Source organism: Gymnoscopelus microlampas, assembly GCF_963454915.1.
Source record: "Gymnoscopelus microlampas genome assembly, chromosome: 14".
In the NCBI taxonomy this organism is placed as follows: Eukaryota; Metazoa; Chordata; class Actinopteri; order Myctophiformes; family Myctophidae; genus Gymnoscopelus; species Gymnoscopelus microlampas.
In genome coordinates, this window is record NC_139951.1 from 34,671,114 (window position 1) to 34,689,145 (window position 18,032).

At 43.5% G+C, this 18,032-nt stretch overlaps 1 protein-coding gene across 4 annotated transcripts in view; it reads right to left on the bottom strand.

Annotated features, from left to right (window-relative positions):
* The window catches only part of cacna1g (calcium channel, voltage-dependent, T type, alpha 1G subunit), a gene marked incomplete at its 5' end in the record, with an annotated part of 167,363 nt that overhangs the window by 61,467 nt on the left and 87,864 nt on the right, over positions 1-18,032 (bottom strand). For all 4 annotated transcript variants that reach the window (XM_084077512.1, XM_084077509.1, XM_084077510.1 and 1 more), the window contains 5 exons: positions 2,414-2,598; positions 5,831-5,899; positions 11,492-11,615; positions 15,781-15,881; positions 16,990-17,169. In XM_084077512.1, coding sequence (XP_083933638.1) covers positions 2,414-2,598; positions 5,831-5,899; positions 11,492-11,615; positions 15,781-15,881; positions 16,990-17,169 — 659 coding nt within the window. The remainder of the gene's footprint in view (positions 1-2,413; positions 2,599-5,830; positions 5,900-11,491; positions 11,616-15,780; positions 15,882-16,989; positions 17,170-18,032) is intronic.

Sequence of the window (18,032 nt, forward strand, 5' to 3'; positions counted from 1 at the left end):
GGATGTCCTAGTACTACTGTATACTGACAAACACAGCACTTCAGATACTTCATTAGCAGAAGTGGACATGGTACTCAACGCCAGTAGTTGAGTTTGGATGAAGTGTAGATAATCCTCGTCAAACTACAAGTGAAAGCTCCTCTTCAAATTTGTACTTTAACTTGAATTAAAGTACTGGAGTACTTGCTTTTAAAAATATGAAGAATTCAAAATACATTGCTTTAAAAAATGTATATTACATCAAAAAGATTTTCCAGAAATGTTCAAAAATATATTATAAAAATAATAGTGAATATTGCATCGTGACACGTTATTAACTTGTAGATTGGCTATTTTTGTTATATTTGAAGTACAGAAGAGCCTAAATTGGTTAATTCATGTTGTACATGTTCCTTTCCTAGAAATGTAGTTGAGTCAAAACTATAAGATTTGTCTTTGAAATGTAATGGGGTGGAAGTATAAAAACATTACAAATACTCAAGTAATTACAGATACTCAAAACATTTACTTAAGTAGTACTCAAGTGAATGTACTTGGCTACTGTCCACCACTGTTCATTAGATGCCAGTTAACTGTCTGGTGTATCATGTCAGCATGATACACACTGCATCCTAACGCTTATCCCTTCAGGCTATTTGTGTCGGGCAGAAACCTTGTATCTCCGTATTTCAACTTTTTACACTATTTTCGTAAATGAATGCCCTACTTCATCATACAAGTGTCGCACACAAGTAGTGAAAATGGCAGATGTGAAGCGTTATGAGCTTGTATTTTTCACTATTTAGTATTTTATATACTTTTTTAAATGAACGATTTTGGACATACAAGGTTTCCACCAGACAGCGACGATATGGGAAACAGCTCATTGACCATCTCGTGCAGAGTTTACATAACAGGGATAAGGCTGCACAGTAAATCCTGACTGGTAATTTAAATCTGAGAGTGTAATCTTTTTTTTTTCATCCTCAGAGTTAAACGAACACTGAGGATTTTACTGTGTGCTGTGCATACCCACGATTAAAAAAATCTACGCAAACAACATAAAACATGTACACACACACACACACACACACACACACACACACACACACACACACACACACACACACACACACACACACACACACACACACACACACACACACACACACACACACACACACACACACACACACACACACACACACACACACACGCACACACACAACGAAAGAAAAGATGAAAGCAGTTGAAAGGAATGTAAAAGCAGTCTTGGCAGAGCATATTTCACATCCAAGTCAAAGAGGTCAACATTTAAAAAGAGGAAGGAATGCATTGAAGTGCACATCATCAGCAGTGTTTTGTGGGTAAATTGGACAGTGTGAAATGAACGGCTTATTTCCGTGCTCTTCCTGAGAATGTCATACATATTCAAACATCAGCAAAGCCTCAAGGCTTCCCCACACGACATGAGAAACCAAGCATGTGCACCAAGCGAAGCATGCAGCCACGCACACACACGCACACACTGTATATACATAAATAGATACATACAGTATACATGATCATTTGGAATTGTAGATTTCATCCTGCATTTCTCACAATAGCCTAAAAGGGATATGTGTGTTGATTGAACGGCACACTGGTGCCATGGGGGGGGTGGAGGGGTGTAACGCTGGTGCACAGACCCACGGTGTGGGTCTCCAGCACCTCAAAGCTGACAAAAGTCTCTGTTTATTTCTAACGGCTTAAAACCACACCGTCGACATCCAGCAGCACTCGCCACTGCAGTGGGCTTATCTGGCTGTACTCCCAACTGTAGACATAAGAGTCGGCCGCTCTGGAGATGTGTGTGTGTGTGTGTGTGTGTGTGTGAGGCACATAAATATTCATGTGTGTGCGACTGCGCGTTCATGATACGTACAGAATGTGGTTCATATATACAATGCATGCGTGGTCGTTTGTGGTTTTTAAAGTGGGGTTGTAGGATCCTCAGCATTCCTTGAGGGCGCTCCATGGGAGTCCCCTGCTAAATTATGGATAGTTAGGAAACAAACAGACAAATAGGTCTGTAACTCAGAAAGTGCACAGTACAGTAAATAAGTAAGTAAGTAAGTAAGTAAGTAAGTAAGTAAGTAAGTAAGTAAGTAAGTAAGTGGTCAGAGAGGCTCATCAGTATAGCGTGTACAGATGGAAACATTTGGTTCCATTTGTACCCTCTCAGAGTTAAATTAACACTCTATGGTGTAGATTGGGGTCTCAGGGATAATTTCTTTTATCAAATGTCTGTGATGTCTGTGGCCCAATGCATTCCATTTGGAGGTCCTCAATATAAAATAGTTCAGAAGTGTGTGTGTATGTACAGTATGTGTGTGTGGATAACCCGCCATGCACACATGTGCAGTAGCTCTGTGCACTGTGTTCTCTGTCTTACCGTAGAGGTCTGAGTGTCCTCAACAGCCTCAGCACTCTGAGCATGCCCAGGATCTTGGGAGATGAGTTGGAGATGAGAGACACCAGGATGTCTATGACGGAGATCATCACCAGCATCCCATCCAGAAGGTTCCAGGTGCTCCTCAGGTAGACCTTCGGACCGAAACACCAGCCAAGAGCTACGATCTGGACACACAGAGACATGGGGGGATCATACAGTATACCTACTGTCCGGAGTTGCCTCAAAATATCAAGAATGATCCAAACATGAACATGGAGATGCAGGAAACAGCTGCTGTGATCAAATAATTCACATTATGGATTGTGAAAGCCAAAAATAATCAGGGGACCGCAGCCTGGGAGAGGTTGAAAAACTTTAGGACGCGGCGCACTTCATCCTCTGAGATGGTTAGTGGGCTGGCCTGGTGCTGCCGCTGGCTGGTTGATGTTGTTTTTAGTCACGGCTGGCCCCGGCAGGTTGCCGCGGGAGGAGCTTTTTATTTGTATTAGTCTGGCCCTAGCTCAGCTCAATGGGAAGAGTGGCAACCTGTGAGTCCATAAGGTCAATAGTTTGATCCCTGTCAATGTGTTGAGGTGTTCATGAATGGCATTCTTATCCCCCAATTGCCCTCCTGCGTGTTAGATATGACCACCTCAGCTGGGTAAAGCTGAAACCTAGTTTCCCCTGTAGGAATTATATATGGTCTTTATTATTATAAAAGGCATAACGTTATGCTTTTCGGCTAATTTAAACCAGGCTGTTGTAGCTGAATGCGTAGATTGGACGCCTGCTAAAGATCACAGGTTCGATTCCGGGCTCAGGCTAAACCGACTGGCCAAGAATAGTGATAAAAGCTATAGCCTATTTAGAATAGCATAATTGTTTCTGTTGAGTGGATGACGCAGAGACATTGGCAAACTTTTGTCTTGTTGACAGAATTTTTAGAGGAGTTTGAAATCCGCCATTATAAGCAACATAATAAAGACATGCCTTGTTAATATTGAAAATCCCTCAGAACTCTGCTCAGCTATTTAATATTCTCATTTGTTAATTGCATGGTCTTCTTTCTCTCAAGTTCAGTCTTCTATGTTTCTATGGCTTATTGCGTATTATGGTTTTGCATATTGCCAAGTGCCTTCCTTGGGCCCTGTATCACTGCTTGCAGCTATTTTTTTATTTTTTATTTTTGGAAATATTTTTAAATACTTTTTTAGAATCTTTGTTTATGTAGGACATGAAAAATAAAAGTTTCTTGCGACCCATAAAAATGAGTCCGCAACCCACAAATGGGAACGAACCCACTGTTTGGGAAACACTGGTCTAATCTATTTGTGTCTGTGAGTCACATGCCGTGCTGCAATGTTTTGTTGTTTGCCAGCATCAGTCCTCAGGTGTGTTTGAGAGGGACACAGAGGATTCTGGGCACAGTAAATTATGCGCAGCTATTGTAGTTGGTGGAGTGATGGAGTCTATTTCGAGGGGGAGGACTAAGAATACCAAACTTATTAGTTTTTTCCCCCCACAACTCCCCTATCATTCCACCATGCTGTTTACATTGCAGAAAATAACAGAGGCTGTGGCATTTCTTTCTCAAAAACTCATTAAAATGGGGACAAGCAACAGAAGACAACTTTATATCTTAGCTTTTGCATTTCAAAGCGCAATGCAACAAAACAACACCTTCTTTAACTGCCTACAGTATTGTGCACAGTATTGAGTACACTGTATTATACAGTACAAAACATAATGTGGCTGTGTGTATGGCTGTGTGTGTGTGTGTGTGTGTGTGTGTGTGTGTGTGTGTGTGTGTGTGTGTGTGTGTGTGTGTGTGTGTGTGTGTTTGGCTGTGTGCCAATTTGCGTGACAGGTGATTTGCATAATATTGCTGATTGTTAATGTGTGAAAAGTGGTAATTTACTCAAGTGCTGTACTTGATTACAATTTTTTGAGGTATTTTGACTTCCTATGCCCAATTTTCAATACTTTTACTTCTACTCTACTACATCTCAGAAGCACAAATGTTACAACTATGTGTTTGTTACTAGTAGATGTAGATGTGGATTATAATTACAAAACATACATTAACCACTTCAGCCCTATTTACACTTTATACTACAAGCTCACAACGCGTCACAAAAGATTTTGATATATTTCATACATTTTAAAACGTGCATACAGTAGACATTCTGCATAATGAGTGCTTTTACTTTTGTTACTTTTACCCAAGTCCATTTTTTATATCAGACTTTTACTTGTAACAGATATTTCTACATTGGTATTGATACTTTTACTTAAGTATTACTCAAATGTTTTACAAAAGTAAAACATTTGAGTAATTCTTCCATCACTGGTGGAACTGAACATATCATCAATGGAGATGAACAGACAGGTCAAAAAGCCCTGGGTTCCCTCTGTCCTGACAGGTAATGCAGGTAATTGCAGGTGATAGGTAATCTGTAATTGGCGCACATGTTTGTATGTCAGAAACTGAACAATGTGCGCTATTTGCATTATTTGTATTTATTGTTTTATTGTGTGGTGTTGTATTCTTGTGATATGGCTCTTCCTGGGTCTGAAATAAAGATTGAATTGAATTGTAACTGTAACTACATTTTGAATGTATTCCTCCAGACCCTGTCACCATGCCTTTATTATTTTTTTGGGGCTTTTTATGCCTTGATTGATAGTACAGTAGGTAGACAGGAAACGGGGAGAGAGATGAGAAGGGACTCGAACCCGCAACGCGCTGTCAGGCTACATCAAGCCTAGATGCACGGACCGCAACGCCAGCGGTCCGGGGCTCCAAGCCTTTATTTATGTCCCTAGCTTATCTTGCACCATGTTGCTCTTATCAGTGTTGACAGGTATCAGGCAGAGTCTATGTCTTCCAAAAGGGTTTTGTGTCCAATTTAGGAGTCAGAGGTTAGATCAGGCTGTCACATGGGGTGTATACTTAAAGAGTCACGTGACTTCCACTCTGTTTTAACAGGACAAGTCCCTGACAGAACCGGTTAACCCATTAAGACCTGAGGTCGATTCTACAAATGTCTTCTATTTTTTTTAAGAAGACAAAACAACAAACACATGCATACGTAGTGACTCCAGTCAGTGTGGCTGAAGTTTTCTGAAAAACATATGTTGCTATAGTGGTTCTCAAACTTTTTCATGTGAAAGACCCCCAAATTATACATATTTGGCCGCGGACCCCCATCTCAAAATATGTTGTTCCAGGGACCCCCAAAAGCAAAGATTTGAGTAAAAAATATTTGCTTAATTTTTTTAGTTTTCCTAAAATGCTCATCAGCTTGTATATCTGCTATTTCTGAGTAGCCAAAGTACAAAATGACACAGATGCTTTCCCGGTCTTAACAAGTAGCTGCTACAAATTATGAAATCTTGAGCAAACACACACTGTACCTTAACGGCCATCTCAGTCACAAAGATGCATGTGAAGATGTAGTTGGACATCGTCAAGAAGATCCGTTCCTGCAAAGGAATAGATGGACGAGGTGAGATACAGGATAAAAGCTCTGATGCAAATAATGTGTCTGCAAAAGTGTTACACCTTCCGTGTTTATTTTTGTTGTTTTGTTGACGACATGGCCAAAGGACCAGACCGCCAACCAACACTGCAAAAATGCCCGGTGAAGTGAAAGAGAAGCTCATGAAGAGTGTGAAATTTGATCACACTTTGATAAGTTATGAACGTCAAAATGTATATTTTTCTGTGAAACTTTTAGGTACATCACCATCGTTCTTGTGAAGCATTTTGGCACTTATAGGTAAAGTATTTATGAAGATCACCATTTCCATTTGGCCAAAAGAGACATATAGCGTCGTGTAGTGCATCTTCGCCACTTGAACGCTGCATTTCAACGCTGTCCGGCAGAGACCTCTTATCTCCATGATTTCATGTTTATTCGTAAATTCATTTAAATAATTAACTTCGTCATACACAATTTGAATTTGAATCCTGAAAAGTAACAGTTTTGGACGTATGAGGTGTCCACCCGTCAGAGACGATTTGTACGGCTTCGGTGAATCCCTGGCACTGAAACACTCCAGTGGCACAAAACTGTGGCTGACTTCTCCCATGTAATGCATAATGTGTGAGTTATAGATACTGTAGTTGCGCACGGGTGTCACACGCTGAAAATAGAAATCTACAAGCTTGTAGATCAGCTAAAGTATAAATCAGGCTCAGGGAACTGTGTGCGTGCGTATCTATGGAGGGATTATGCAAAAAGGCGCATTTCAATTACCATGTGCTAATTAACAACGTGCAGATCCTTCTTCCTCTTATGATTAAACCAGGAGTCTTCAACAGGGGGTCCGGGACCCCTAGGGGTTCCTCAGAGATACTGCAGGAGGGCAGCCAAATCTTTGTGTAATAGGGACTTTATTTTTTATTTTTTTACATTAACCACTTGAGCCCTTGCATCCCTATTCTGGGGGGAGCATTAGCCGAAAATAGCAGATCTACAAGCTCACAACACGTCGCAGACACGTTGTGAGCTAGTAGATCTGCTAGTTTCAGCAAAGAGCGTTGGTGTAGTAGAGGGGGAAAGGAGCAGACAAAGTACAGAGCCAACGGTCAAGTAAGTAAGTATTTAGGGTTTAAGTGGTTAAATGTCTGAAAACACACATTTAACATGAATCCAATATGTAGTGGGGGGGTGCCTGCTCTCTCTCTCAGCTAAGGAGTCCTTGGCCTGAAAAAACGTTTAAGAGCCCTGGAATAAACAATGAGAATGCAGATGCATCTATTTGCAAGTTTCGTGCCAACTTGTCAGCTGTCAATTCACCGAATAAACACACTCTCCCCTGACGGGATGCGTAAAGCAGCAGAGCAGACTGTGTGAGACAGATTGTTTACTGTATATGGTAGACTATATTTATTAGAACATTGAAGTGCGCACAAACACTTCCATTTCCCTTCCACCAAAACAATGCCTGCCTGCCTACTACTACTACTACTACTACTACTCTCTTACAAAAGCATCATCAGTTATTTTATTTTGTTCTTTAAGAATATCGCTTTTTTCCCCAGGAGAATAAACAAACATTTTCTTTTCTTTTACACCAACACCCCAGTGGCCGTTCCAACAAGCACGTACAGAGGAGACCTATAGCTACCAGTGCAGTGTCTACGTACAATACGGTACAGTACAGAACTCGCTTGAACTCACAGCTACGTAACTTATCGTTGCTGTCAGGCAGAAACCTCTTATCTCCATATTCTAACTTTTTGTGTTTTTTTTTGTAAATTAACACCATCCACACTTGATTATACTACAGCGTCACACAAAAGTATCAAAAGTATCAGATCTAGATCTGCTACTTTTGCTATTTTAGAATTTGAATGCTGAAATCTCCAAAACCGTTACGTTTCAGGATTCTAATTCAAAGATAGCTGATCTGTAAGTTCAAAACGCGTCCTATCGGGATGTGATATTCAGCTTGTAGATCTGCTATTTTTGATACTTTTTGTGTGACGCTGCAGTTAGTATGATCAAGTAGGGGAAAACATAAAAAGTTAAACTATGGAGATAAGAGGTTTCTACCCGACAGTATGGTAGTGTTGCCTGAGGCTAGAGGATCCAGCGGTCAACAGCAGGAGCAGGGAGAGGATGGGAGACTGTTTGCTAACCTAAACAACCACTGAGGAAAGAAAACAAGCTAGCCCAGTAGCAGGGAGCGGAGGGATCCTCTCACTGGCTGCTTATTTACCCTGCTCCCCCCGTGTCTGGGAGACAAGACCCTGTCCAGCTTCTGTCCGTCTGTGTGTGTCCGTGTGTGTCCGTGTGTGTGTGTGTGTGTGTGTGTGTGTGTGTGTGTGTGTGTGTGTGTGTGTGTGTAGGTGGTTGGTTGCCTTTCCCACGGCCTGCCGCTACCACGCACACTCTCATAGAGAGAATCACTCACACTCACACTCACACACACACACACACACACACACGCACACACACACACACACACACACACACACACACACACGTCCGACAGCCCTGCAGAGTTGTGACTTATTCCTGAAGTCTCTGGGAATGTTAGCCATGACATCACTGGGAGTGCTTGTTTAGAGGGAATATAAATTCCAGGCCTGACTGCGGCCATTCCGATCTCCGTTTCACAGAGATATTTTCATATTCATTCATTCATTAATAAAGACAAACTTGGAGGGGGGAGGGGGGGGGGGGTGGTCGGGGCCAGTGAGAGGCACAGAAATACATGCCTCATCTCATCAGTGTCCACTGTAACTGGGTCATGTTTTTTTTCCCTCTGTCGCAGGCGGTATTTTTATGATTCAGATTTATTTTTTTAAAACAACAACAGACAGACAGACAGCCACATACGCTGTATCGCTAAAATCAAACATGCTCCCTTTGCCCCCGCACTCATGTTTTTCTCATCCTAGGCTCCTCTGTAGTAGTGTTGCTCCCAGAGCTTATACAGTACCAGCTCCCAGGCTGGTCTGTCTGTGGTCACGGCCTGACCTGGCATCCACCGACCACCTCTGCCCAGTCGACCGGAAGAAGCAACCAGCTTTCCTCTTCCTAAATACCGCATTCCAGAGCATGATGGCAGGGAACCAGGCTGGCACTGGACAAGGGGGGCTTGGTTTACTTACAAGCCAGTTTTACAGCATCACTCTACGCACACTGTCAGACACAGCAGTGTGATTTATACTTAGTTGCATGTCGGTGTTACACACAGAAAATAGCAGATCTACAAGCTCACAAACGACTATTTTCAGTGAGGGACTCAGGGACACAATGCGCAACTACAGTATGTTTAACTCAGGCTTCTTGGCGCTGAGTCTCTTAGCAACCCACAGAGGGAGCCACTGCTGTAACTTGTATGAGCGGTTGAACCACGTTTTCAAAGCTGCTCTCTCTTGCAACCCTATATCTGGACTAAAAAACCTGAAGTATAAGACAGTCTTCTCCTGATAAGCTCTCACCGTGGGCGGTCTTCTATTATAAATGAACAGGCAGCTCAAATGAACTCCATTTATCTTACTGTTCTTTTGGTGGGGAGACGAGACGATGGCGGACCTCCGACGTTAAGACTGATGGACTTGGCGAGGGCTGAGGCTGATACAATTCAATACATGGGCTCTGGACGGCCATGCAAGTGTCCCCAGGCTCAATTAGGAATAACAAATCATAATAGGTGGTATAATTATAATTTATCCTCAATCATCTCCAGTAGAGTTGGAGGAAAGGGCGTATCCAGGCAACCCCTCAGCTCCAAACCAAAACAACACAAAAGCCAAATGCCTGACATCACTTCAAGGGTAATAAACTCATTATTCAAGCCTTCGTTCCGCACACAAAAGTCACGGCTAAAACATTTTATCTCCATAACAGCCAAATGGGTTTTCTATTTAAAGTGAGACTCAAATTTGTATGGTTATTACGTACGGTTAATACCATCACCATGCTGCACCATACAGCAGCAGTAATATGTACTCACTGCAGGTACAGGGAAGCGGTATAGGCATGTCATTTATTGATGTGCCACTCGAATGGAGTCAGCGAGTGAAAATTGACTTACAATCAGCCTCATTAATTCTAAATAACCGACACGGAGAACAACAAATAGGCATCCTGCAATAACCAGTGAGGCAAATGAGATCTGGGACAATGAGCATCAAGGCTATTGTAGCTGTAATGACATCTCTTGCTTCTTGCTGCATCATGCAATACATTTCCATCTCATTTAATGACATCAGGAAGGCAAGCTGGAAGCACCTAACAGCAAACAGATGCATACGTTGTGACTCCAGTCTGTGTGGCTGCAGTGAAAGGCACAAGTCATTATGTGATGTAGTTGAGATGTGCTCGGGATGCAATGTCTGTGTTGTACATCCAAACATGCGTGTGTGTGTGTGTGTGTGTGTGTGTGTGTGTGTGTGTGTGTGTGTGTGTGTGTGTGTGTGTGACTGTGTGTGTTTGTGTGTAAAAAAAAAAAAAAAACAGATAAATATCACAGATCTATGAATGCCCTGATAGGCCTGAACAGCCCTGTAGAGCCGCAGCCTGTAGTCTCCACGTGTTAACATCTGCTTTTCTGAACATTAGCCACGCACACAGTAAGAATATTGAGAGTGCAAAATGGAACCAAATGGACCCAGAACGGGTCCATTTGGCTCCATTTGCACACGCTTCGGAGTTACATTAACACTGAGGATTTATTTTTTTGCTGTGTAGCCTACACCAGTCCACAGATAATTGAATCAATTAGGCCAGCGATGTCTCCTCCATGGTTCAGTCACACAACAAGCAGAAAACGGGGGCATTCCAGTGAGACCCGGACAGCAATTAGGCCCTTTCCGCAGAACACTCACTGCCGCGCCCAGAGAGGACGAAGTCAAACAGCGATAATTAGTGTGTTTATGCATGGAGCGGCAACGCTGTGTTCAGCTGCAGCTCTCAATGCGACATTGAGCTGGAAAAAAGGGAGAGGAGGTGGGTTTTTCCCCCTGAGGTTTGTGTGTGTGCACATGCGTGCGCGTGTGTGCGTGTGTGTTTTGAGACAAGGCACTGAGCCAGCACCCCTGGATGTGAGAAGCAGGTGGAATAAACCGAGGAAATGTCAGTGCTGATGATACCTGTAGTTACCTGAAACCAGTAAACCACCAACACTCAAACTATTGTAATATTAGAGGCTCTCCGCTTACATGGTGTTCTCTTCCTGTGTGTGCGCGTGTGTGTGTGCGTGTGCGTGGCATTTCTCCTTGTCTTCTCCTAGCTTGCCTGAGTTTTCTCAGCAGGCACAAACTTTTTCCCAGTGAACTAGAAAAGCTTTCTGGAGGGGCTGGAGGGAGGGTATGTATGTGCATGTGGGGGGGGGGGGGCATCTGTCTTTTTTACTATCCCGCTTGAAACTGACACTTAGCTAGACTTTGTCTTTGATGGGAGGAAAACAGTCAGAGTCAACTGGAGGTCTGCGTATGCATATTTACGAGTGCAACTGTTTGTGTGTTTGAACAGTGTGTGTGTGTGTGTGCGTGCGTGTGCGTGTGCGTGTGCGTGTGCGTGTGCGTGTGTGTGTACGGGGGTGTTAAGTACTCACAGCACTGCCAGGTTGAATGTGGGGCCTCTCCATGGCGATGGTGAGGCAGTTGAGGAAGATGATGACTAGCACCACATGATCGAACATCTTGTGGTTGATGATCTTATTGCAAACAATCCGAAACCTGTCAAACAATAACAAAACACAATCAATTACCCCGGGGTGGACTGGCACGTTACGTGGCGCAAGCTATTGAACGGCGACAGATGTTTGTGAGACAAGTTTATTGAATCTAATTTTGTGGCTGGCTCAGAGTTTTCAGAATAAAAACGTCTCGACGGCAATAGGAAACAACGTAAAACGTAAAATAACGTCTCTTATAACGTCTCCGTTAACAGTAGTGATTCCCAACTTTTCCGAGATCAGGGCTCACTTGAAAATCTCGAAAGCATACACGGCCCACCCATTTGACCACCCCTTTCAGAGCATATTTATTTCTATGATGAATCGATCGATTGTGTTCCGCCTTGGATCAATGGCACCAGCGTAGTATACTTTAAGTTCTTATTGATCTGTAACACAATGCTCAAAAACTAATTTTAAAGGTTTTAAAGAAGAAAATACCGTACCATTTTTATCACATATATAGGTATTTTCATGTTAAAATCGGGAGTGTTTGCCAATTATGCGGGGGCCCACTTGCAATACCCTCACGGCCAACCAGTGGGCCCCAGCCCACGGGTTTGGAAACGCTGCTTCACTTTACAGGTAATGATGAGCGCTCCCATTCAACTGAAGAGATCAGGACGCACCACACGCTGACGCTTTAATGAACCATTGTGGAATTAAGAGCCATTAATTATGCCTGACATTCATTACCACACATGAAAAGGTTCTGCTAGGCCTTTAGCGAGCAAGAACAGAGGGACACGGAGAGAGAGGAAATGGCTGTGATATACAGTAACGCTCTGAGAGGGATTAAACCATGCGTCAAATATGCTTTGATGGCTCGTATCTGTCAGGGTGTACAAAGAGGGGGGGGGGCAATATTGTCGACTTCAGATCTGGGATTTTTCTTTTTGCTTGGCTGTACAGTCACCTTTGTGCTGACAATCACAGCGAGTGCTTCTGCATGTGTGTGTGTGTGTGTGTGTGTGTGTGTGTGTGTGTGTGTGTCTGACGACTGTAGAGATCATTATTCATATGCTGTTCACAGAATGAGCTAATTCCTCTTTTGATAATGTGCACGCCACATCCTTGATGCTGAAGAATTCATGTGCCATCCATATGCGTTTGCTCTAGGGGACCGAGGGCACATTGCACGCATAGGAACAAACACACGCACGCGCACGTGTGTGTACACACACACACACACACACACACACACACACACACACACACACACACACACACACACACACACACACACACACACACACACACACACACACACTGCACACAGTCATGCCAGTTCTGCCTCCCAGGGGCTAAGAACAGTAATGTCAGGTCAGCTAAATGCACGCACATACTGAACACACACACACACACACACACACACACACACACACACACACACACACACACACACACACACACACACACACACACACACACACACACACACACACACACACACACACACACAATTTATATGGACACGCAAATGTAGATTGAATGCATACGCATAGAACAGTACACAATGTAGGCAAAAAAAGATTGTTGCCACATTTTCCAATGGGAAAAACGGAACTGCTTACAAGACCTGAAGGGGAAAAAATGAAACAGGCATGTCTTTGACGTCTTCTTGATGCCTGTGTGAAAAGAACTGTTTGGGTTTTCTGACACAAAAGATTACTTTCGAAAGCCAACATGATTGGCTTTCAATTGGGGCTCAGACAGATGTCATCTGAGGGGTTGGTTCATAAGAGAGGGACCCCGAAAGATAAAGAATAGTCCTTCACTGATTTCAGGTGTCTCACAGATCAGACTGTCTAGGCCGACTCCGGTCAATAAAGTAAATTGTTGCTGTCGGGCAGAAGAAACCTTGAATCTCCAAACGCTATTTCAACTTTTAATGTTTTTTTTCGTCAATTAATGCCCTACTTCGTCATACTACAGTAGTACAGTGTCATACAAAAGTAGCTGACCTGCTATTCTTTGCTATTTTCTAATTTGTGTTTTAAGTGAAAGTGAAAGTGGCTAAGTGCCACTGTGTGGGTTTTGTGAATATTGACCCGATGAAAAGTATTAAAAAGAGCATGTGACTGAATAATAACTAAAAGCTTTCGCAGGAAAATAGTCGAACGATAAGCTCACAACGCGTCGCAGCGCGGCGCGTTGTGAGCTTGTCGTTCGGCTATTTTCAGCGAAAGCTTTCCCCCACAATAACAGAAAACAGAAAAGACACTAGCATAGAGCCCTGAGGGACTGCACTCAACCATAAAGGCCCTGCTCCACACAGGCAGCCGCTATCGTGCGTGACTCTACTGCAACCCCTGCGACTGCTGCAAAGCCCCTCCCTGCACAGCACTTTGACACACAACCAATTAAATGGACTCCCTTCCCCGCGCTGCAACACGTCCAATCAAAAACGAGACGCAGCGAGACCGCAGAGTCCAGCTGACTCCTCTGCTCGTTAAAAGTCAAACTGAGGACCCGTGCTAATCAACGCGGGCGCACAACAAAGGCTTGGCCGAGGCTGAACTCGGGTCTGCGTGAAAGCCTGCTGGCCTCCCGCCCGCCACCAGTGTTGCCAGATTTTGCGAGAGAAATAAGCAACGAGGTCTCTGAAAACAAGCCCAAAAGAAGCGAGCGACTCTAGGCCACATGTGAGCACTTTAAACCTACATGCATCAGCTATTTGAATATAGCGGCTCTACAAGCTCACAACGTGTCGTGAGCTTCTTTTTTCTTATGAAACATTTTAACAACACAAATCTGGTACGGGGGTCCCTGGCACAAAATATTTCCTGATGGTGGTCCGAGGACAAAATACATATACATTTTGGCTTGACATGAATATGTTTGAGAAACACTGTTTAAACAACATTCAGGAAGCAAGCCCAAATAAGCAACTATAACTATACACTTTGGAAACAAGACCAAAAAAACTCAACCACAACTATCAATATTTACAAGCAACTTTACAGAAAAAAACAAGGCAAAGGTCACTTATAATAAGCAGACATGGCAACCCTTGCCATTGTGCCTTGATGTCCTTCGATGTCCCTTGATGATGACTATGCGAGCACGGGTGGGTGTATGCGAGTCAGAGCTTTGACAGATTCCATACAGCGCCTGTGTCCTCAGTGTCAATCTTGAGGTTGCTAGAGGGAGGATTGGAGCCAAAAGACACGGCATACGACCGATTTTTCTTTGCGCTGTGGTGGGGAAAGGGGCAGGTGAGCAGCTCTTCCGCACAAAAAATGTGATCTAAACATCCAGCCAGGCTGGTGAAAAGGACACTATTACAGATAAACATAGGACAAGTGTGTGTGGAAGAGGTGGCAGGGGGGATAATGGAGGTCATGGTGGTGATAGTGGGGATGGGTTGTGGTGGGTTTTGATGTTTAATTAGTAAAGTGCCGGGGGGCTTGAGGGAGCAGGCAGGGGCCGATGCGGCCCCGCATGCTTCCCCCTGTCTCCTTCCCTCTGTCCTCCAGAACAGAAGGCAGACGCGCAGATCAAAGCCCAGGAGGAGAGGAACGAGAGAGGCGAGGGAGGGTTGGAGGAGGAGGGGAGGGAAGCGATGTATTCAGCACGCGCTCGGGAGAACAGTCAGCACGCCACAGGATAGAGAATTCCTCCCTCTCTCCCTCCTTCCCTCAATCCCCTCTAACCTTCCAGCTTCCTTCCTTCACTCTGCCCTTGCTGGCTCACCCCTGACGTGGCGGAAACATACGGGATGAGTCAACGCGGGAGGGGAAGAAGTAAGGCTTGCATGTGCCCTCTCCGCAGGAAACACAGGCTGAAGATTAGACGAGAGGAGGGGTGATGGGGGGGTTTAGAATGGGGAGGGGCGTGAGCGGCAGTGGATGTACTGTACTGTAGGGAAAAGGACGAGTTTAGGGCTGTAACTATACATTATTTTCTTAGCGATTATTCTATGGATTAATTTTCCGATGAATAAAATAATCAAGAAGAGATTATTTTTTTTACATATCAACGAATCAATGTGAATTGATTTTCTTCTAATCAACTAAATCGATTAGACTGATTAGTTACTTAAACCCTATTTTATACTTTGTCGTACAACGGTGTTGCGGAAAATATGAAAAAAAAATCATATTATTATATTCAAATCTATATTTTTGTATAATCGATTAAATCGATCAGTTCAATGTCAATACCTGGACTCAGGAGGGAAGAGGTACAGCGACCAGGTATCTCTCTCTCGACACCAGTCTGGCTGCTTCTTCTCCAGCCAGCGGAACATTCTAGCGAAACGACCCTGCATGGAGGAGAGAGAGAACCACATAATTACAGCACATCCATGCATGTACAGTATGCACAGAACACAGCACATACATTCCATGTTCTTTCATGTATGCACACAGCACACACATCCATGTTCTTTCATGTATGCACACAGCACACACATCCATGCATGCAGTCAAATCCTGAGTGCTCATTGAGCTTGAAGAGTGTATAAATGGGTTGAAGCTGCAATCCAGAACTTATCTAAATGAATAAAACATTATTCTAAGCAATCTGTATGGTAGAGTTAGAGTATGTTAATACAATATAACTAGAACATCTGCAGTGGTTGGAGATTGTCTCCCTACTCATCCTTTGAGAAATGTAGACACTGGGTGCCGTGGGTGGTGGGCAGGCCACTGACACAGGTAGTACTTTATTTAGCGAATGCAAAGTCCTCAAGCCAGGCAGTCGCCTCTTGGTCTGCTGTATGGAGGGTGACTAGTCCTCCTTTTTAGTCTTTGGAGAGGACAAACTTCAATGATGTGCTCCATTGTTTGCTCCTCTCCACAAGCACACAGTGGGCTTCGGCTACTGCCCCATTTGTGAAGCGTAGTACAGGTAGTACTGCCTGAAGCTCATAAGGGCAACATCTTCCCAGGCCAAGCGGGGAGTGCCTCTTGTGCGAGCGGTAGATGTTCAGAGATGTTTGGAGACCCGGGATCAACTCCCGAGTGAGACATACAGTAGAACATATGCAGCTTTAAATGAACACTCTTTCGCTTTAAACGTGACCAAACGTGCACCCAGAATACAAGAACACTTGCCCCAAAACACATCGCCACCAGGTATTCCTATACTGTACGTAACCTCAGTAAAACTATGCCTAAACCTAACCTTATTCCTAAACGTAACCCTAACCCTAGTAAAACTATGCCTTAACCTAACCTTATTCCTAAACTTAACTTAAAATAATAAAAAAAAATAATGCCTAACCTTAACCTAACAAATACAAGAACCGCTGGGGGCGAACGGTCCGCGAAGAAAATGGAGGCAAGTATGTTTTGGGGTGAGCTTTCCGCTTACAAGTACACACACACACACACACACACACACACACAATGCACAAACAGCAGACTAACTAAAACGGGCTCCTCCTCTACGTTCTCTTCCTCTGTGTTGTCCTCCAGGGAGAGCTGTGTGGGCCCCAGGGCCGACGGGGACCCCTTGCCGTTGCAGTCACTGTGCTCCGGGGGCCGCAGGCCGCCCAGCGAGGGGGGTCTGGAGCTGTGCATGCTGGCTGAGCGATGCAGGAACGGTACCTGGAGGGAAAGGGAGTATTTTTTACATAATTTAATTTCAGGACACTTTCTGTAAGTAGGCTCTACAATAGATTATGTTCTTCTCACTGGGTATTCTCAACCATATCAACAGGTTGGTCTTGTGGCTAGAAACTAAAGCTACATTTAACCACTTAAAGGGATATTTCACTTTCAAAAAAACTTTTGGTCATTTTATCTACTCAGGCCTTTATGAGCACCCCAGACCGTTTTTAAGTTGCTCGATTCAGTATTTAGATATTTGATATTCATTTTATCAGACACGCCCCCTTCCTATACAAACCCATTGTAACTTCAAACTCCATTTTAACCATGTTAGATTCATCAAAAACACCCGTCCTTCGTTCTGGTGACTCACCCTGCCCTCCTAATGCGTGAGGGGGCCGTGTTTTTCCGATTAAGTTTTTCATTTATTTTATTTTATTTTTTTATTGTATTACATTTTTTTTCATTTTCCAAAAAAAACATTAAAAATAAATGACAAAAGTAATTGAAAAAACACGGCCCCCTCACGCATTAGGGGGGGCGGTATGAGTCGGGTGAACCAAGGATGGGTGTTTTTGATGAATCTATCATGGTTAAAATGGAGTTTGAAGTTACAATGGGTTTGTATAGGAAGGGGGCGTGTCTGATAAAATGAATATCAAATATCTAAATACTAAATCAAGCAACTTAAAAACTGTCTGGGGGGCTCACAAAAGCCTGAGTAGACGATAAAATGACCAAAAAAATTTTTGAAAGCGAAATATCCCTTTAAGCCCTATTTTATTTGTCTGATAACTTGTCAACAAAACAAACCCTAACCATGCCTAGCTAAAAATGCAACACACCACATCTGGAAACAA